Source organism: Spermophilus citellus (assembly GCF_964194105.1).
Source record: "Spermophilus citellus genome assembly, chromosome: 12".
Classification (NCBI taxonomy): domain Eukaryota; kingdom Metazoa; phylum Chordata; class Mammalia; order Rodentia; family Sciuridae; genus Spermophilus; species Spermophilus citellus.
In genome coordinates this window covers 127432911-127455304 of record NC_138198.1, presented here as the reverse complement: position 1 = coordinate 127455304, position 22394 = coordinate 127432911, and the positions used below count along the sequence as shown (strand labels likewise).

At 37.6% G+C, this 22394-nt stretch overlaps 1 protein-coding gene across 2 annotated transcripts in view; it reads right to left on the bottom strand.

Annotated features, from left to right (window-relative positions):
- ZNF407 (zinc finger protein 407) overlaps window positions 1–22394 on the bottom strand; it is a 434011-nt gene that overhangs the window by 117793 nt on the left and 293824 nt on the right. For both annotated transcript variants that reach the window (XM_081262959.1, XM_081262960.1), the window contains one exon: window positions 12119–12297. In XM_081262959.1, coding sequence (XP_081119085.1) covers window positions 12119–12297 — 179 coding nt within the window. The remainder of the gene's footprint in view (window positions 1–12118; window positions 12298–22394) is intronic.

Here is a 22394-nt window from a genome sequence, read left to right as displayed (position 1 = left end):
GAAATGATGGCAAAGCTCACCTAAGAAGAATTGTATCATAAGCAAAAAACATTTTCTTATTCTTATAAAAAAATTAAAAAATAATAATCTCACAGGTCACTATATTCCTAGCACAATTTACAAATCTCATTATATCTGTCCATTGGATTTTATAAATGACATGGTAAGTGCCCTCATCCAGTCATTTAAGAGAGGAGGAAGACAGTGACCACAACAAATTGGACAATTTCTTTTTTTTTTAATATATTTTTTTTAGTGGTCAATGGATCTTTATTTTGTTTATTTATATGCTGTGCTGAGAATCTAACACAGGGCCTCATACATGCTAGCAAGTACTCTACCACTGAGCCACAACCCCAGCTCCTATTTTTTTTAAACATTCTTTTAGTTGTTAATGGACCTTTACTTTTTTATTTTAAATTTAAAATTCATGTATGCTTACTTTTAGAAATTTCTATGAGTAAAGAATCAGATCTAAAGAAATGCTGACTTATTTTTAAGAAAAATTCAAAGTTAATTTAACAAATGTTGCTCAACAAAGACGACACCTATCTGTAGAAAGAAGAGCCCTGACTCATACTTCATGCTAAACAAAATGCAACTCAAAATGGATCATAGACCTAAATGAAGAATGTAAAAGAATCAAGCTTCCAAAAGAAAAATAAGAGTTATTCTTTGTGACTTGAGTTAAGCAAGTAATTTTTAGATACCACATCAAAAGCAAAAATCATATAGAAAAAAATAAAAGGAACTAGTTTAAACTTTTGTTTGCAAAAGACACGACACTGTTGAGAAGAAAAAAGTTAGAAAATAATGGAAAATCATATTTCTGACAAAAGTCTTGTATAAAAAACATACAAAAGAAATACCCTGAACTCAACCCAAAGAAAAAAAGGAGAAACTACTTCAAGTTTTTTGTTTTTTTTTTTAAACTCTGCAGCGGCCTGGGGTTTTCCCACTTCCCCATGGCACAGAGTGGCACACGTGTCTGCCATGACGGGCACGGGCACGAAACTACTTCAAAATACACTTCATCAAGGACATATCCAGGTGTGAATGGGCATGTGACTTGATGCTCCACAACACAGTGATCAGTCAGAAATAAATCAGAGCCATGAGGTACACTCAACGCCTAAAAGAAAGACTCAGGGGCTGGGGTTGTGGCTTAGTGGTAGAGCACTTGCCTAGTACGTGTGAGGCACTGGGTTTGATTCTCAGCACCAAATAAAAATAAATAAATAGAATAAGGTAATGTGTCCATCTACCACTTAAAAAAAAAAAAAAGACTCAGAACATGAACCCGCAGTGCCAATTACTGTTGAAGATGTGGTGCTACAAGGCTGTCAAACACTGCTGGTGGTGCTACAAAATGCACAAACACCCAGGGAAATAGTTGGACAGTTAAGATATTAGTTGTCTCGTTTCTAGGTAACTTATATTTACACAGAAACCTATATATGAATGTTTACAGCATCTCTATTCATAATTGCCAAAAGGAATAAATGACCTAGATGTGGCATTTCATTTGGTTTTGATATGCGTTTTCCTAATGAGTCATGATGTTAATGATGCTGAGCATATTTCTATTTGTTTACTGGCCATCTGTAAATCTTCTTTGGGGGAAATGGCTCTTCTAATCCTTTGTCCACTTTTATGAAGGTTATCTGCCTTGCCACTGTTGAGCGCCTTCTATATTCTGAATATAGGCCCTCATGAGCTAGAATTGTAAATGTTTTGTCCTGTTTTATTGGTTTTCTCTTTATCTTCTTCTTTTATTTATTTATTTGTTTTTGTTGTAGATGGACTAAATACCTTTGTTATTTTTTTTTATTTATTAGGTGGTGCTGAGGATCGAACCCAGTGGCTTACACATTAGGCAAGTACTCTACCACTGAGGTATAACCCTAGCCCCTCATTTTATCTTCCTGATGGTCTCTTTAAAGAACAATTTTTTTTAGCTTTGATGAAGTTCAATTCATCCATATATATATATTTTTTGAGCCTGTAATTTTGGTATGGCACATCCCTCACCACCACCCCTACTCTCCTCCCGCCCCTGAAAAGAAAATTAAAATAAACCCTTGTTTAACCCAGGTGACAAAGATTCACAGATATGCTGGGGTTTTGTATTCATACATGCATTCAATACTCAGCCTGCGAGAAGGCCTGGAAGAGAGGCACCCAGAAGCAGTATATATGCCTAGTGTAGGTATTTTGTTTTATGAATACCAGTCTCCAATCACTAGAACCAGGGCCCCTTCAAGAAGTGGTTGACTTCAGGATCAGAGCAGGGAAAACATAAAATAAACCCAAAGTATGTCACAGAGGCACAAAGTACAGAGATACTGATCAAGTGAGGAGACACATCAAAGAGCACAGGAGCCCACCTGAAAGAGTGCCCAGTGGCCAAAAATGATGATTATCAAGGAAGTCCATGCTGAAATAAGCCGAACAAATAAATTATTGGAAGAGAAGGGGCAGATATTCCTTACAGAAGTTCAATTATTAAAAGTAGACAGAAGGAAGTAAAGAGAAAAGTCAGCATGTGAATACCACAGATCTATTTCGGACAGGAACCAATAATGAATGTCAAAATTAGTGGGCAAATGTTTTGAGGAGAAACAGCCTATTTGTATGAACTACAAGTATCAGGTCACTACCTGCAGTCATAGCATGCCCCTGATATGATGTGTACCCCTTCTGGGATCATCTTACAGAGCCTCAACCTCATCATGGTAAACACTAGTTCACCCCAAGTTAAGGAACAGTCTATAAAATAACTAACCCATTTTAAAAGTATAAAGGTCCCGAAAGACTGTAAAACTATCATATACTGAAGAAGACCAATAAGACATGACAACCAAAGAGAATGCTGGTGCTGGTCCCTGGAAAGAATTCTGGAAAGAAAACGGTGTGAGTAGAGGAACTGGTGGAGTATGAATAAAGAATACAGAGTAAGAAATAGTACTCTACCAAAGCTAACTTTTCTGGTTTTCAGAATTGTACTGTGGTTACATGATGTTAACATTTGGGAAGGTTTGGTGAAGGATTTAGGAGAACTCTATTATTTTTGCAACTTTTCTGTAAGTTTAAGATTACTTAAAAAATCTGAAAAAAAAACTTTACAATGGTTATTTTACTTACTGAAAATAGAAATATATTAACTTTCAAGAGTTATAATGTACATTACTTTATATTGTGAACTAAAATTTCAAAGATAACTAAACAATATATCTAAATTTACCTCATAATTTGAAAACCTTGTGATGCTATTCTTCATTAAATGGCTTCACCTGAAACAATAATCTGGTACACAGCATAAACAACAAGGCTTGTCAATACCTACTATTTTTCTCTCATATAAAAACATCTTTTAATTGGGGTCAAAATACATGTATGTAGGTATATAAATTTTTTAAATAAATAAGCCATATCGAATTAAACAACTGAAGAATGGGCATAAAAAAGTAAAAGCTATATTAATTACTTGATAATATTGCTATACTATAACTTTTGAAAATCAACTTTTCCCTTAAAATTTTGATAAATGAAGTTATCAGGATTTCCTTTTTTTTTTTTTAAACTATTTTAACTTTCAGAAGCCAGTTCATGAGTGCTGCAAATGTAAATGCTCGCCCTGTAAAGGTTCCATTTTTACCAGTGGATGAGGCAAATGCAGGGCCTTGTGCCTGTGTCACCCTGCAGCAGTGAGGCCAGAAGAACTGAAGAAAGTTTCCTGAAGGCTCTGGCTGACATAGATGTGAAGAGGACTTGACTTTAATTAATACTTTAAAACTTTTTTTAAAAATCATGTAGCTATGCGATGAGTTTGAGTGACCCAAGGACCTGAGACTCATTAAAATGGTTAACTGAGTGGGTTTTCATGGATTTCAGCAATCTCGCTAGGGGACACAAACAGGAGCTGCATTTTAATTGTGTACTCTGACTTTATTTGAACCACGCTTACAAAAGAGAAGCAAACCCTGTTAGTCACTATGTGGTTGAGAACAGAAACAGCCTGATGAGGACCTTGCTCAGAGCCACCCAACTCCATGGGGAAGTCCACATCCATACCCAGCACATGTGCCTTCCGCTGTCTGGCATTCAGGTGGTTGGCTCTGGACTTGCCAGCTGGGGTTACATCTGTGAAACTGTTACATCTGTTTATCATGCCGGTTTAAAAGTTATATAATTTTACTTCCTAACACATGTAACCAGTTAATTGGAAATTTTAAAAATTTCAAGGTTTCCCTGATAAGAATTTCACTCTCTGACAGTGGTTTATGTATTGGAATTCGTGGGAAAAGCCATGGATTTGATTCAGGAACACTCTGGTTATGTATCCTTAGGCAACTTACCGACTTAAGGACCCATTCTTAAAAATCATTAAATGGGGAATAACACCTATCAGAGAGATTTGTTTTGAAGATTTAAGGGCCCACGGGGAAGCATGGTGCTATGATTACCCTTCCTCTTTCTTTCTTATTAACTGGAAAGGCCAAATGTGATGGTGTGGAAAACATGGTACTTCAGTGCTACTCCTAGCCACTTAAGAAGAAGCTATTCAGAATGGAGTGTGGATTTAGAACTCCACAACAGTTAGGGCCCCCCTCTGCAGGGCTGCTGAGGGGAAGGGGCCAGAGGATGGGCCAGAAAGACAGTAGCACTTATTTCTCTAACATGATTCCACAGGGTCAAGCAGGTTAGAGGTTTCTTTCACTTTTTACAAAAGGAAAGTTAGAATGTATTTTTTTCTCACGCAGATTAATTGTAAGAGGATTTAAGGATGTATCATTAGAAGCTTTTGGGAAAAAAAAACTATTCTAGCACGTTATTTAAAAAATGAGGAATGGCGGTGAGATCTAAAGATCTGCTTAACGTATTTACTAATAAACATCCATGAATGAGATTTTCCTAAATACCAATTATATTATAGGAAAAGCTAGGCTGGTAAAAATACTGCTCTGCTGTTATTCACCCAACAACTGTGAGGACAGTTCATCCTAAATGTAGGGATTCCAACAGGCAGGAGAGGAAGAAAGAGTGAAGAGAAAGGCCAGATGCTGAAATACCCACTTGCCAGGCTGTGAGGGACATCGAGGACATTACCACAGCAGAAGACGCCAGAGTATGGAGACAGGAGTGTGAGAGGAACAAAGACTTTTGCAGCAGTTAAGAAAAACAGTAAATTAACCCAGGGATGCTGTCTTGGGTGACATTAGTTGGACTGCTAATTATTTTAGGAAGTCTTTTGTTAGTGGTAAAGAACCAGGAGACTGGAAAACACAGGATCCAGTCTGAAGGTTAACAAGAAAGAGGGAGAGAGGCTGAAAATTATAGACCTGTATGTCTAACATCTATATTAGGAAATAAATGTGAGATGATACTTATGGATGAGCTTAATGATACATTTGGGGAAGTACAACTTAATAGGGGTGAGTCAGCATAGATTTGCCAAAGGCAATCTTGTCAGAAAAAATTGTTCCTTTTTAGGTTGAAATAATAATTGGTTCATGTAAGAGAGAACCAATAAGAACCTGTCAGCTTTTCCAGAAATTTTTGGACCTTCTCATAAAATGACTTATTGTACAGGATGCCATGACATGTGTCAGCACACCCAACTAACAAAGGAGATAAAAGCAGCAGGGGTGGAAACAGAGGCCAAGAGGAATCTGGGAAAGACTGTGTGCTACAGGACTCTGCCCAGGAGAACACCAACGAAAGGAGCCTTTTATGCCAGGAAACCTGGAAATATAGCTAGCTAAGAGGGAATGGGTAAGACAAAAGGCTACAGCTGTTTAACCTTAACTGTGACATGTGAAGCAAAGGGCTCAGAGGTAGAATATGAAACTTAGCCTGCCTAAGTAAAAACTTGGATAAAATTAAGGAATTAAGTTTAGTTTAAATGGTACTGAATCAGTTATCAGTAGGGAGAAAAAAAAGATGTGGGGATTTGATTAATTTAAATATAATACAAAAGTATGATAGTAGAAAAATAAAGGAAATTAAGAAAAATACCATGTCATCATTTAATTTCTCCTGCACAAACAACATTTGATCATTACTGTTAGAAAACTACATTTAAAGTCTAGGATTCTCAGAAATATGAAACCTTGTAGTCTTGATGCAGTGATCACACTCTGGGAAAAGGTCACACAACCCTGGGAGTTCTAGTGGGAACCTGTCCAGGAACCAGGAAGATTACTTCAATGGCAAAAGGAGTCTCTGGGCTAAAAGGCAGAACCACAAGTCTTTCACTTGGAAAAAAACCCTCGTTCTTCTCAGCCCAATCCCTGATGACTCAGTGGGCTTTCCTGAGCCCCACTTTGGCCTACCCCACTGTCACCCCCTTTCTTTGGGGTTATGTTCACAGCATTCTGTCAAACAACTACTGGGGAGAACTATGTGTAAAGTCAGACTGAAGGCCACTAGGACTGCAAACACAGACAATATTCAATTAATTTTCAAGGTATAGTGAATAAAAAGCTTATTCATGGATAAGAAAGATAGTAAAGAAGACAGGTTGCAAAAACTGCAGATATCAAATCAAGACAATTTTTGAGGAAACATGATTACACTAAACAGAAAAAACATTGTGATCTACAGAGAGAGAATTCTGGCCACTCTTAATGCAATGTCAGATTTGTAGGGATTAATGTGAATGTAAGTACTCATCATACTAGATATAGAGTGGACATAAATGGACCACTCTAGAAATCTGCAGGGGGATGTTTTAAAAAAAGTATACACAGAAAAGTGCCAAGCTCCTAGGAGTTTTATGAATTTTCTCAGACTGAACACAACTGTGTCCTGACACAGGGACTAAAGAGCAGAATGTGACTAGCACCACTGGGACTTATTCCATTGATGATAACCACAGGGAGCATTTACCCTGATGTTTAAGACCACAGATAAATTCTGACTGTGTTTCTATTAATATAAATGAAATTATATGGACTAGATTTCTGAAATTCTGGCTTAGTTCATCCAGTGATGTGATGGATATCTATATTACACTGCTGCTCATAGTTACAGTTCATTCATTCTTACCAAAATAAGTATTCTACCATGTAAATGTATAATCTTTACATATTCTACTTGATGTACATTTGGATAGCTTTGGTTTCTGACTGTGATGAATATATCAATAATTATTTTAGGTATAAATACTAAGTAAAAGACAGTATTTCATGTAAAAGGTTAACATTGTCTGAGCAGAAAAAAGCACAAAATGCCAAGTAGATGCTGCTTGCAAGAAAGCAGAATTGGCAACACAGTAGAAATGTGGCAAGAGGTACTGCACAGATACCAAGGGACATTCTCTAATTCTAAGAGTATACACATTCCTCATTGTATGTGAGCACATGTGTCTGTGAATATATAAATCTAAAATCTGAAACTCAATTGTTTCTTTTGTTTCGATTTCATTAATTTCGGCTCTGATTTTAATTATTTCTTGCCTTCTACTTCTTTTGCTGTTATTTTGCTCTTCTTTTTCTAGGATTTTGAGATGAAGTATGAGATCATTTATTTGTTGGTTTTTTCTTTTTTAAGGAGTGAACTCCATGCACTGAATTTTCCTCTTAGAACTGCTTTCAATGTGTCCCATAGATTCCGATATGTTGTGTCTGTGTTTTCATTTATCTCTAAGAATTTTTTAATTTCCTCCTTAATCAGGTGGTATAGCGATACCAGACTTCAAACTATACTACAGAGCAATAGTAACAAAAACAGCATGGTATTGGTACCAAAACAGGCGGGTGGACCAATGGTACAGAATAGAGGACACAGAAACCAACCCACAAAACTACAACTTTCTTATATTTGATAAAGGGGCTAAAAGCATGCAATGGAGGAAGGATAGCATCTTCAACAAATGGTGCTGGGAAAACTGGAAATCCATATGCAACAAAATGAAACTGAATCCCTTTCTCTCGCCATGCACAAAAGTTAACTCAAAATGGATCAAGGAGCTTGATATCAAACCAGAGACAAGGCATCTGATAGAAGAAAAAGTTGGCTACGACCTACACACTGTGGGGTCGGGATCCAAATTCCTCAATAGGACACCCATAGCACAAGAATTAATATCTAGAATCAACAAATGGGACTTGCTCAAACTAAAAAGTTTTTTCTCAGCAAAAGAAACAATAAGAGAGGTAAATAGGGAGCCTACATCATGGGAACAAATCTTTACTCCTCACACTTCAGATAGAGCCCTAATATCCGGAGTATATAAAGAACTCAAAAAATTAGACAATAAGATAACAAATAACCCAATCAACAAATGGGCCAAGGACCTAAACAGACACTTCTCAGAGGAGGACATACAATCAATCAACAAGTACATGAAAAAATGCTCACCATCGCTAGCAGTCAGAGAAATGCAAATCAAAACCACCCTAAGATATCATCTCACTCCAGTAAGATTGGCAGCCACTATGAAGTCAAACAACAACAAGTGCTGGCGAGGATGTGGGGAAAAGGGTACACTTGTACATTGTTGGTGGGACTGCAAATTGGTGCAACCAATTTGGAAAGCAGTATGGAGATTTCTTGGAAAGCTGGGAATGGAACCACCATTTGACCCAACTATTCCCCTTCTCGGTCTATTCCCTAAAGACCTAAAAAGAGCATGCTACAGGGACACTGCTACATCGATGTTCATAGCAGCACAATTCACAATAGCAAGACTGTGGAACCAACCTAGATGCCCTTCAATAGATGAATGGATAAAAAAAATGTGGCATTTATACACAATGGAGTATTACTCTGCATTAAGAAATGACAAAATTATAGAATTTGGAGGGAAATGGATGGCATTAGAGCAGATTATGCTAAGTGAAGCTAGCCAATCCCTAAAAAACAAATGCCAAATGTCTTCTTTGATATAAGGAGAGTAACTAAGAACAGAGTAGGGAAGAAGAGCATGAGAAGATGAATAACATTAAACAGGGATGAGAGGTGGGAGGGACAGGGAGAGAGAAAGGAAATGGCTTGGAAATGGAAGGAGACCCTTAGGGTTATACACAATTACATACAAGAGGAAGTGAGGGGAAAGGGAAAAATAATACAAGGGGGAGAAATGAATTACAGTAGAGGGGGTAGAGAGAGAAGAGGGGAGGGGAGGGGAGGGGAGGGGGGATAGTAGAGGATAGGAAAGGCAGCTGAATACAACAGACATGAGTATGTCAATATGTAAATCAGTGGAAGTGTAACTGATGTGACTCTGCAATCTCTATACGGGGTAAAAATGGGAGTTCATAACCCACTTGAATCAAAGTGTGAAATATGATATATCAAGAACTATGTAATGTTTTGAACAACCAATAAAAAAAATAAATATAATTCTAAAGAGATAAAAAAAATAATAAAATCTGAAACTCAGAGATATCTAAAGATACCCAACCTTACAAAGTGTCACAGCAGGGACCTGAATTGGTCTCCAGAAAACTCAAGTTTTCTGGAATTTGTGTAGACTACATCGCCTGCATAATGCAGCTGCACACCAGTGTAGAGACCCCAAGGGAACAGACAGCACAAAAAACCTCTTTCCGTAGAATTGCTCTAAAACAAAAACAAAATACCTATTTTAATATTTTCCAAATACAATCTCAATTAAAATTTTAAATACCCAAATCTCACTCTTTGCAGTCTTTGCTACTGTCATGTTTTCCAACGAATGGACTTTCTGATGTCTATCACACATGGAATAGCTTGATAGATGAGAGTGATTTGCTGTGCATGGTGAAGCACATCTCTCATTCTCGTACTCAGAAGCTGAAGCAGGAGAATGCAAGTTCTAGGTCAGGTAGGGAAAATGAGAGAGAGACTGTCTCAAAACAAAATAAAAAGGGGTGGGGATGCAGGTCAGTGGTAGAGTGCCTGCCCTACCCTAGCATGTGTGAGGTCCCAAGATCAATCCATAGTACTGAGAAAAGAAAAAGAAAAAAAAAAAGTGATTTGAGTAGGTGGGGTATTTATGGAAGTTTTGAACTCAATCTTTTATTGAAAGAACTGTATGACATGCTTCACTGAGCTTTGGGTTACAAAATCCTCAGCTTGTTGATAGGTGCTGGAGAACGCAGCTAAGACTGTTCTCCAACCTCCCTCAGGCTTCCTGCCATTTGAAGACACTAAACACTAGCTCCCTCTAGGAGATGCTCAGCTGCTACCTGGTACCACCACAAACACCCCAGTGACAGCAGTGGCAGTTCAATTTCATTATCATACTGAAATGCACCATAGATGATTAAGAATTCCAGGATCAAAAACTTCATGTTTTTAAAGTTTTGTCTTAATGAGCCAAATTATCAAAACAAAATTATGACTAACAGTACTACTGGCAGCACAGGAAGGACAGACACTCAACAGATCCACGTGTCATAGGAGCTCTTCTTGTGAAGATGCCACTCTGTCTTAGAAAATGCCCCTATCAGAAGTACAAAAGTTTAAAGAGAAAACCAGAACTAAGCACTCATTAGCAAGGCATATACAAGAAAGTAGGAATTTACTCAAAACTTAAATTTTTTATAGCTAATTATTCTATAAAGCATATCACCAAGCAGCACTCACCATCACCAGAGCAGGGATCACATGAGCACAGCAGTTTACTCTTACTGTGCAAAACATAGAAGGAACACGTGGCTACCTTCACCACCATTGTCCCCTTTATGTTGGCATTTGTTTCCTTTAAAAGTTAGAGATACTTTATTTAAGGCAAATAACCTGTTGGTCTTGTTTCCCGTTAGGGGAATGGAAGGGGAAGAAAGATGGCAGTCCTGCACTGTGATGCAGGTGGAGCAGCATTACCTGAAGGGATGTTACTGACAACCTGGGCACCACAGTTCACCTCACCTGCATGTTCTGGAAGTGCCCCCCCACAGGTTGTGCCTCCAGTATCTGTGCTGCCATGCTCATGTATTTACATATTTACGAAGAACCCCCAGTGCTGATGGCCAGAGATATTGCAACTTGATTTTATCTATGTGAACTAAAGCTGAAAAAAAAGTTCAGTTCAAAACCCACTGACAACCTTGCCAAAAGGAAAGAGCAGAGACATCTGCTTTTGTTTGTTTACAAAGATGGTCCTGCATACAACAGACTGTGAAATGAGACATCCTACCATCATTTAAATCCGTCAGTCATTTCAACGTAAATTGAAAAATCTTATGGAACGTACCAGCAGCAAACAAATAATTGCATTCTAATGTATACCTCACCAAAGGTATAAGACTTACACCTGACAAACCCGAGGCTCTATGTGGTCAGCCTACCCGAGGTTATGCAGCCAACATGGGAGAAGAAGCGGGACAGAAGGCTCTCACTGTGTCCGGCCACTGCTTCCAACAGACCCAGGGTGCACGGGCAGCACTGACACACAGTGCTGTTGGGCTACATCTTGGGACACCTTTAAGTTGACTTCATCGTCAAGTACTTCTTCAAATAAGACCCCATGCCCATAATCTATCAAGAGTCAAGGAACTTGTTAATTAAACAAAACACTGAGTGACAGCAGATCTGCATTACCCTGTGGGCATGACACCTTCTGGAGTATCTGACCTATAATCCAAAACAAGCCTGGTACCCACTGCCGTGGCCAGCATATCTTCAAAACCTGAGTGATGGTACGCCTCCAATTCTGGGAAGCGAGCAGCACTCTGTTACCCACGAGATGCTTGGTGCATCCTCCTCAGTCACATTCTTCTCTTCGCCTGGTTTTCGCTGGAAAATGATGGTGTACAGGGATAGGGAATAACATTCTAAATCACAAACATTTTTTCAAAAAATTAACTTTTACCAGTTAGTTAAAATATAAAGCTTAAACAACTTTCATTTCAGCTCCACTATGTTTTCAATATTTGCAGTTATTTGCTTTGTTGTCCTAGGATGATTATTTTGGGAGATTTGTTTCTATGATAAAATCCAGTGAAAAAAGGCCTATTTTCAAAGTCAAGTGATACAAACACCAGAGTACACTTTGGTACAGATCTCAAGGTAGACACCATTTCACTCTACTTCATTAAAATTGATCATGGTAATGTACAAAGAGCATTGCAACTACTGTGATCAATTAAGTGCTAAAAACAATAAGTATTTTAATAGTTTCTATCCTTACCAGCATGCAAGTATGCGAGGTCAGGATTCTCGATATCAGGATGTTGTTCTTTCAAGTGATTCCGGAACTCCACAGGGACATTTGTCCCATAATCACATTTGGGGCAGTTGTACATCTTGACTCCTTCATGTTTGCCAGTATGTAAAATGTGTTTGCGGATATTTTCAGCACAGTTTGACCTATGGAGTAAGAAAGAAAAGTAAACTGAATACAAGTGAGAACAAAAAGCAAATTGAATTATGGTCAAATCAATAACACTGTATCACAAACAATGATATTAACTCTCACTGATGCAGTCTTTTTATGTGTTGGGTAAAATTCTATGTGTTGCACTTATATAATAATTAATGTACAATACATCAATCCTGTAAAGTTGGTAGTTTTTATAATCCCGATGCCAATTCCTAAGTTGGTTTTTTACTTAGCAATCATTTCTATGTTGGCCGGAAAGGTGGAATCACAGGCTATATTATTTTAATATCAAATTATTCTGGTGCCACTTGAGGTCAGTGAAGGTATGTGCTTACCCCCAAGAACTCGCTTCCCACTTCTTATGAGGGGTATGGAAGGAAAGTACCATGATATTCAATGAAGTTAGAGTACTTTGGAGTCAAACGTCTTTGGATTTTAAGTTTTGCCAAGCGAGGTGCTTCCATGTACAGCTCTAAGGTAGTGTGACAGGAGAAATGATGCTAGACTAAGAATGGAACCACCACATGACCCAGCCATCCTATTCCTTAGTATTTGTCCAAAATAGCTAAAACCAGCATACTATAGTGATACATGCATATTAAAGTTTATAGCACAATCCACAATACCTAAGTTATAGAACCAGCTTAGATGCCCATCAATAGAGGCAGATAAAGAAACTGTGGTATTTACATACAATGGCGTTGTATTCAGTCATAAAGAAGAAAGAAATTACGGCTTTACTTGTAAATGGATTGAATTAAGTAAAATAAGTCAGACTCAGAAAATAGAGGGTCAAATGTCATATGCTTTTAACTAAAGCGTAAAATGAATTTAAAAGAAAGGAATCTTATAAAAATAGGAGAGAGATCAGTCGAGAAGAAGTGGGGGGAAGAACTGGGGAATAAATGTGACCAAATTATGCTGGGTACATATATGAATATACCCCCCAAAATATAATCTTATTTGTAACTATAATGTATGGACAAGGAAAATCAACAGAACAGAAGGAGGGGATCGGGAAGGAAAGGGGGTAGCACTGGGGATTGAAATAGAGAAATTATGCTGTATGGATTTATGAGTATGTCAAAATTAACCCTACTATTACATATAATTCACTAAAAAGTAAAAAAGTTAATGCAGCTATACTGCAATGATAACTTCTCTTTATTTTTCAAATAATATTTCAAAAAATGATTTACATACAAAGAAATGCATTTTTAGGGGAAGACAAAGAAGAGAAGGAGGAAAAAGAACTGGAATAACAGATTTTACCAGCTGTTTTCAGCTTGCTCAACAAAAGGGTTCTATCACATTGGGTGTTAAAAATTCTTTTAGAATTTTAAATATATGAAAGACAACTGATATATGAATATACAGCTTTTTTTATTACCCCTGATTACAAAATCTGTAAGTTCTCTACTACTAAATAACAATCCCTCTAAGAATAAAAAACCCATTTATTTATGGACGTGGGCCACAGGCTGTCAATGGCCTGATAACTGTGAGGCACCACATGAACCTGGAAGGTCAAGACTAGTGAAGTCATTTTATGGAGACACAAGTAAGTATCAAAAAGATGAGCTGGTTTAGAAAGGCTGCATTCTACTCAGTGGTTAAAGCAGAGTCTGATGGTAGGTTTTCTGTTTTCAAGGCTGCGTGCTCTCAAGTGTCCCACAGCCACCTTCCTCACAGTGTCTGCATAGCAAAGATGCTGGCACATCCTGAGACCAGCACAGGACTACAGAGCCTCTTCAATGCATGTGTATCTTTGGAATAACAGCTCTCAGTCACACTGATAAAAGTAATAAAGGAAAACACCTGCAGGTGGACAATACAAATGTCACTTGTGTGACAGTAAAAAGGAAGAGTTGAATTCTGCAACTAGCTGGGTGAACTGTTCCAAATGACAGCTTTAACTCTGTTGCTCTCCAATTTCTTTTCAACAGCACCACAGACACCCCCTAAATTCATCATTGTTTACTGACACTGGGGTGTAGAAACACCAAGTTACTACTAACTTAATTACTACTATTTATCAGGACTATAGAGTCTTTGGTACCACCAAAATTATTTTCTTATATAAAACACTAGGTATTTATTAAACATCATCAAAGATACTCACCCTCAAATAAAGAAATCAAACTGCTGAAATAAACACATTTCAATTATATGATGCATCTCTAAATGGACAACAACATAAGTAATATGAACATTCATTGGAGGAAGAAAGAGATGACTTTGAAAACAGAATATTTTGTTTTCAAGAAGGGTTTTTTGGACAAATATAATATTTTTTTAGTATCTAAACAGCATGTGGAATCTAACCATCAAGAGAGTATTACTGAGATAAGTAAGGGTATATAGAATTTAGGGTGTATCTATAATGTGCTAAAAACAAACTGTTGAGGAGTGGGGGAAAGAATTAAAATGGATAAAAGGGTTTTTTTTAAATTAAAAATACAATATAAAGTTAAAAAATAAGTGGTTTGGAACATGAGATTTTAAAAGGTATTTAGGACCACATATACATATATATTTATGCACATACAGATATATGTATTCATATAAAAACACTTCATGTTTTATTGTATAATACATGTGTACATGTGTATGTATAATTCTATGTTATAAACATAAGAAACAAATACATACAGGGAAAAAAAGGATGCATTTGGGGAAATGGAGATAACTACTAATATGTATGGGGTCTCTTTTTAGGACAACAGAAATCTAAAATTGCTTCTGGCGATGGTTGCACAGCTCAGGGAGTATACTGAAACCCACAAGAATTTTGCCATTTCAGCAGGTTAACTGAAAGATATGTGCACTATTTCAAATTAGAACAAAGAACTCCTGTGCTTCCCTGTTGACGTCACCCTTGGTCCTGCTGTTGGTACCTAGGGGCCACATGTTCAGATGGCAAAGGTCCTGGCATAGAGAAGAGGCTCAAGTTCCATCAATCTCTACACCGGGAGCGATAGCAATTATTGAGTTCTGACATTTGAATTTCCGTTTTTCCCAATGTGCAGTCAACAGTAATTATCAGAAAACAGGTGCTCCCTTTCTGCAACTAGTGCTATTTGCAGCCCGACCAGTACCATGCCACATGCACCACGTGCATGCACACGTGTAGTGCATGTCCTGCGAATCCTTCCCTCCTAAGCAGCATGGAGTGGGTGCCTTGGACGATGGAGGGGCATAGATAGGATGCTCTCTGTTCCTGACCTGGATGATACTTCTGGGCCCAGCACTGCCCAAAAGGGAGACCCCCCCCCTCCCGTAAACCTCCTTCCTCTGCCACCCAGAGCTCCTGTTACAAGCCCAGGGGCATAGTCCTGTCTGTCTCCAGCTACATGTAACCTGATGTTTCCCTGTGGGGGAAGTATGATATATTTCTGTTAAGCTAATTTATGAGAAATAAAATTAAATAAAATAAATGGTTCTATGCATGCTTTAAGTAGAGGATTGCTAGGAAAAACTGATGACACAGGCTGTCTGAAAGGAACTGGGAAGAGAGCTCCTGGAGCACAGTTCTCTGAATGAAGGAAAAAGTGAAGCAGGAAAGGCCCAGGCATTGCCCTGGGGATTTGGAATGGCCTCCAATCCTACTTCCTAACCCATGGAAGGACCCCAGCCTCCACCCCCACCCCCCAGCAGACTGCTGTGGCACAGAGAAACACTCTTGAGATATACAGTCAGATGGTCTGGGGTCCATTCCAACATGTGAATTTCAGCCCTGCCATGCAAGGGATCTGTCATGTGCAGTGATTGCTTCAACTCTCCAAGACTCCCTTTCCTTAACTATAATCTAAGGTTAATAGTTTCAAACTCAATCAATCAACAAGTACATGAAAAAATGCTCTCCATCTCTAGCAGTCAGAGAAATGCAAATCAAAACCACCCTAAGATACCATCTCACTCCAGTAAGATTGGCAGCCACTATGAATTCAAACAACAACAAGTGCTGGCGAGGATGTGGAGAAAAGGGTACACTTGTACATTGCTGGTGGGACTGCAAATTGGTGAGGCCAATTTGGAAAGCAGTTTGGAGATTCATGGGAAAGCTGGGAATGGAACCACCATTTGACCCTGCTATTGCCCTTCTCGGACTATTCCCTGAAGACCTTAAAAGAGCATGCTACAGGGACACTGCCACATCGATGTTCATAGCAGCACAATTCACAATAGCTAGACTGTGGAACCAACCCAGATGCCCTTCAATAGACGAATGGATAAAAAAAATGTGGCATCTATACACAATGGAGTACTATGCAGCAATAAAAAATGACAAAATCATAGAATTTTCAGGGAAATGGATGGCATTAGAGCAGATTATGCTTAGTGAAGCTAGCCAAACCCTAAAAAACAGATACCAAATGTCTTCTTTGATATAATGAGAGCAAGTATGAACAGAGCAGGGAGGAAGAGTAGGAAGAAAAGAGTAACATTAAACAGAGACTTGAGATGGGAGGGAAAGGGAGAGAAAAGGGAAATTGCATGGAAATGAAGGGAGACACTCATTGCTAAACAAAATTACATATAAGAGGTTGTGAGGGGAATGGGAAAATAAACAAAGAGAGAAATGAATTACAGTAGATGGGGTAGAGAGAGAAGATGGGAGGGGAGGGGAGGGGGGATAGTAGGGGATAGGAAAGGTAGCAGAATACAACAGTCACTAATATGGCATTATGTAAAATTGTGGATGTGTAACTGACGTGATTCTGCAATCTGCATTTGGGGTAAAATTGGGAGTTCATAACCCATGTCAATCTAATGTATGAAATATAATGTCAAGAGCTTTGTAATGTTGTGAACAACCAATAAAAAAAATGTAAAAAAAAATAGTTTCAAACTATCAAAATACTAAATGTACATAACCCACTTGAATCAATGTGTGAAATATGATATATCAAGAACTATGTAATGTTTTGAACAACCAATAAAAAACATACTAAATGTATTCTATAAACACAAAAATTTCACATAGGAATTCAGAAAGCTATTCATGGCCTCTACATTACCTCTGCCCCACGCCCAGTCCTAAAGGCTAGTGTGAAAGGCAGGCAGCTCCCACAGCCTGGGCTGGCACAAAGGAGAAGGCAGGTATCAACACAGAGAGCTCATTGACTGGAACAGCTTGTGAAAATTTTGAGCTCTGCCCCTTCCCTTTCTAGATTCCACTCTACTATTATAGGCCCAGGATGACCTCCGGCTGAGGAAAAAGCAGCTGAGGGACACCCAGCAGGCCAAAGATGCTCTTACCCCTCTAACTGGTGAGCACAGACAGCGGGGGAAGAGGGAATTCCCCGGGAGAGGCTTCAGCCTCCCTCCCTGGTTAAGGGATTCTTGCAGGACTCGCTAGGTCCAGAAGAACCTGCATACCCTACTTTTACAGAAACAGCATCCCAAGTTAAGAGCAAATTTCAAATTGAATTTTGGAATATGACCTGTTGGACACCTAGAGACAACTCATACATGAATATTGAAAGCACAGGGTGATCAATTACCAAAAGGATCCAGGATGGAAACTATTAATTTGAGGGCTTCTTAGAATATGACATGATAAATGAATTAATTTTTTTTTTCAAAAAATATGTTCTAAGGTGATGTATATGGAAACAAAAAAGAAGACACAATAATACTTCCAGAACTCTCTAAAATGATTAGTCAGTACTACACACTCACGCCCTTCAACATAAAAGGCCTAAAATCGTTACTGAACCTAAAAAGGAAGCTTTATTAATTATTTTTTTTCCTTTTCTTGTTTTTATTTTGGCTATTCATTCTTTTAGCTTTTGCTTGGATATTAAAAACCAATACCACTGAAGCTGTTGAACAAACATGTACTGGTATATTTTAAACATCTGAGAGTAAAATAAGGGATATGGCAGAAATCTCCCTGTTACTACTGTCCTCATTCTCCTGCAGACCACATACCCACACATCTGATAGATACAATTCACAACTTCTCATCAACATTTTTAGAGCATTAAAAACTACACTTTCAGGCCACAAGTATAATGTGGATTCTTTTTTTCCACATTCCTCTTATAATACTTTGTGGGCACAATAAAGGCCAGCACCTGGCTTTTCAAATCTATCAACAGAGCATGGGGATCCGCTCCTCCTTAAGAGAAGGGCATCCAGATTCCCTCCCCATTTCACTTGCTCTCCCACCACAGCCTTGTATGCTCTCTTTTTAACAGTGTGGATACAAACAGATCTCACCTCACTGATCCTCCACTGATGGGCACTGAGGTAGTTTCTAATCATTTACTGGCATACACAAGTTTGCAACAAATAATTTTGTGGAACACTTTCCAGGCCTTAGGATGCCAAGAAGATCTCATGAAGCCAAATGGAATGGTTTCAAATGTCAATGGGCACATACTTTTGCAACTTTGATAAATTCTGCCAAATTGCCCTCCTGGGGAACTGCAGCAACTGACACCTGCACTACTTATATTCTAGACAGCCTATTTCTGCACAATTTTTGCCAATGAAGAATGTTATGAAACATTTAAATTTTGTCAATGTAGTAAAAAATAATTCATTTGAGTTTTGATTTTTAAGTTTCAATCTGCGTTTATCTTATAATGAAGTATCTTCTCAAATATTGAGAATTCTACACTTTCTTTATGTGCTCATATATGTTTTTGCTGTGTTTTCTACAGCGTTATTAGTCATTCTCTTATGGATTAAGGAGATCAGCTCTCTTTGCCTATGATAGAAGTTGCAAGTATTTTTTCCTTTCATGTTTTTTTGTTTCATGTTTTGTTTGGACTTTGCCAATGGTATTTTGTGAAAAGAAGAGGTTTTTTTTAATTTTGTTCATATTTCATGATTTCCTTCCTTGGAGGCTAAGAAGGAATTGTCCCACATTTTGTTCTAGTAGCTGTACACTGGTGCATTGTGTCAGGTTAAATACTACAGGATTTTGAAATTGAACTACAGTATATTAAGTGTGGGTCCAGACTGTTACCCAGTTCTCTTAACACCATTTATTAAAGTCCAATTTACTCCAATGATTTGAATTCCCATCTTATGCATGTTTTTAATAACTTCAAGCTAATTCTGGACCTTCTATTCTTTTTTGCTCCTCTGTCAATTAACATCATTACTGGGCTACAGGGGTTCATGTCTGGTCCAGTTCAACATCCACATTGCTCTTTTTCCTTCCAGATCACAACTGCCCAACTGAAGCTATTAGGAAGGAACTTATAGGACTGTGGTTATTGGCTGCTATGGCAAAAATCTGTACTTAACACAAGATTTTGAGAGAGGGGGCCAATAATAACCCAACATCACTATGGCACAATCAGGTAACTGATGTATTTGTTAATACATATTTATAATATCATCTTATTAATAATAAGGAAACCAAAAGGCAGAGAGATAAAATGTCACAGATATCACATGATGAGTTCCTAGGCGACTCCCAGCACACAGATACCCTGAGCAAATATTAATTCCCACTAGCCCAAATTCCCTTCCTTTCTTTTTTCCTTGCTCCCTCCCTCTCTCCCTCTTTTTTTTTTTTTTTAAAGTAAATTTAACAACTGTCTTGGCATAGTGGGTAGAGTCTCGCAGGTTATCATATGAATCCTAGAATCAGTCTCTGCCCCAAGAGCTTTCTCCTCTCAAGTGACCCATCATTTCCATTCTATTCATTCTCCTTTCCATGTCATCATTGCTCTCTACATTTTCCATGCTTTCTCAAAAGGAGAGAATCCCTATCTTTCTCCTGGGTGTTTTTTTGTTTGTTTGTTTGTTTGTTTTTGTGGTGATGGTGGGGACTTCCTTGATAGCATCTAGTGATATCTCAATATCTCAGAATGCATCTATGTGTGTAGCATGTACTGCTCCAACAATGATTTAAGATTCATAAATACAATAGTAGGAGTTTTACTGAAGTTGTGCCTGAAAGAAGTAAAAATAGAATCAGTAAAAAGGCTAATTGTTTGGGGGTGTGTGCATTCAATACCTTTCTATAATACATAGAAAAAGCTAGTTCTAAAAACAACACAAAACTCATGAGTTTTATAAGACAAATCTAGTTTAAAAAAACCCACAAAACTCATGAATTTTATGAGACAGGTTAAAAAAAATTATGGATATGAGAGAATTTGCTAAACAGCCTGGTTGATGGCACATGCCTATAATTCCAATGACTAAGGAAGTCAAGGCAGGAGGATCTCAAGTTAAAGGTTAGCCTGGATAACTTACCATGACCCTGTCTCAAAATAAAATATAAAATAGACCAGGGATGTAGCTCAGTGGTAGAGTGTTCCTCGGTTCAATTCTAGCACTAAAAAAAATTTAAGAAATGTATGTGACTAAGCATAAAGCCAAAAGCAAACCAAAAAGGTGTTTTTTCATAATGCACCATTGCAGTTTTGAAAATTACTACACCCATAACACTATGATTATTAAATTAAGAGGTGGAATAAAGAAAGAGTGGCAACAAATTTTAGGGGGTTAAATGTGACAGTCAAAGCATGGCACTACAGTAGTAGCTAAATTCTTCTTTGATATACTGAAAAGCTTCACATTAAATTCCAGATAGATATGACATAACTGCTCAATAAATTATAAAAGCAGCTGGAATGGTGGTGTATGCATGTAATCCCAACAGCTCGCAAGGCTGAAGCAAGAGGATCCCAAATTCAAAGCCGGCCTCAGCAATTTGGTGAGACCATGACTCAAAATAAAAAAAAATTTAAAAGGCTAGAGATGTGGCTCAATGATTAAGAGCCACTAGGTTTAATTTTTGGTATTAAAAACCACCCCCCTACACACATATATAGACACATGCATACATAATATATGTAAAAGTAACTAAAAGATATGTAAATAAATGTAGGTCACATGCACTTAAGAACAGTAGAAACCTAAATATGATTCAAAATATAAAATTAACCTAAATCAGTTAAGAGAAAAATGTGGGATGGGTTGGCATATTGGGAGAGTCAGCTTGGATCTATGAAATATAAGGAGGCAAATATCTATATAATATTCAAGATTGTTAATTTGAATATATGTATACAAATTCAACTATTATTTTAAAATAATACACTACTTTGGAAATACTGGTTTTCCAACTTACATTTACCAAATGATGATTCAAACTCCTTATATACATGAGGGCTACTGTTGGAATCTTCTAAAAGTTTTCTAGAACATATTACCATTAACTCAGTCTGAGATTCAGCTATTTTACATCCAAAAATGATGCTGCCACTGGAAATTCAATCTGCAACCACACATGCCCAATCATATTACAGAGGACAGCTGTCTTTTCCTCTAGTCTAGGAGTACATATAAACTCCTCATAATGACTAGTTATTCTACAATGCATTCTACTATTTCTAGAGCTTATTTAGAGTAAAATCCAGCATTAGTATATAGGTTGTATTCCTCTTCCTGAAACATCATTTAAGGGGCAAAACTGCCTTTAATTCAGATATATGCTGTACGCAAAGTATAATGAAAGGTGAAATCAGAAAGTTACTATCAACCAATAATATAAAGGTATAGCAAAATATACTGAAAAGAATACATAAGATCTGCACAGAGTCCTGTAAAATCCGTCTCCAGTGAATTCTATTTCTGATGATGTCAAGAGATGTTAAGAAAAAGTATAAATACAAAAGTGGGGAAATGCATATTCAGGAAGGTTAGGGAAACACTGTACATTGGATTTTCCTCCTAGAAACTCATAGTGTGAATTGAAATAAGAAAAATTCTGAGAGTTCTACCTAAAGAAATATGCTTTTGTTTATCACATTGCTTTCTTGTTGCTGTTCTCTAGGGGAATAGTACCTGTACCTGGTATAGCTGTCACGAGGATGAAGGTCAATGGTATTAAATGTGTTTGAATAATAAGGTGGATATGGATTTTCTTTCTTTCCTTTTTAAAAAAATTACTACTACTACTACTACCAGTCTTTCTATTAAATGCAGAAAAGTTCAGTTCAAATGTCTTCATTATCAGCAATTTTCTTTCCATACACAGAAAGCAAGTTCCAACTCATTTGAATAAACACAGATTACCCTGATATTACACTGTACACAGCTCACACGA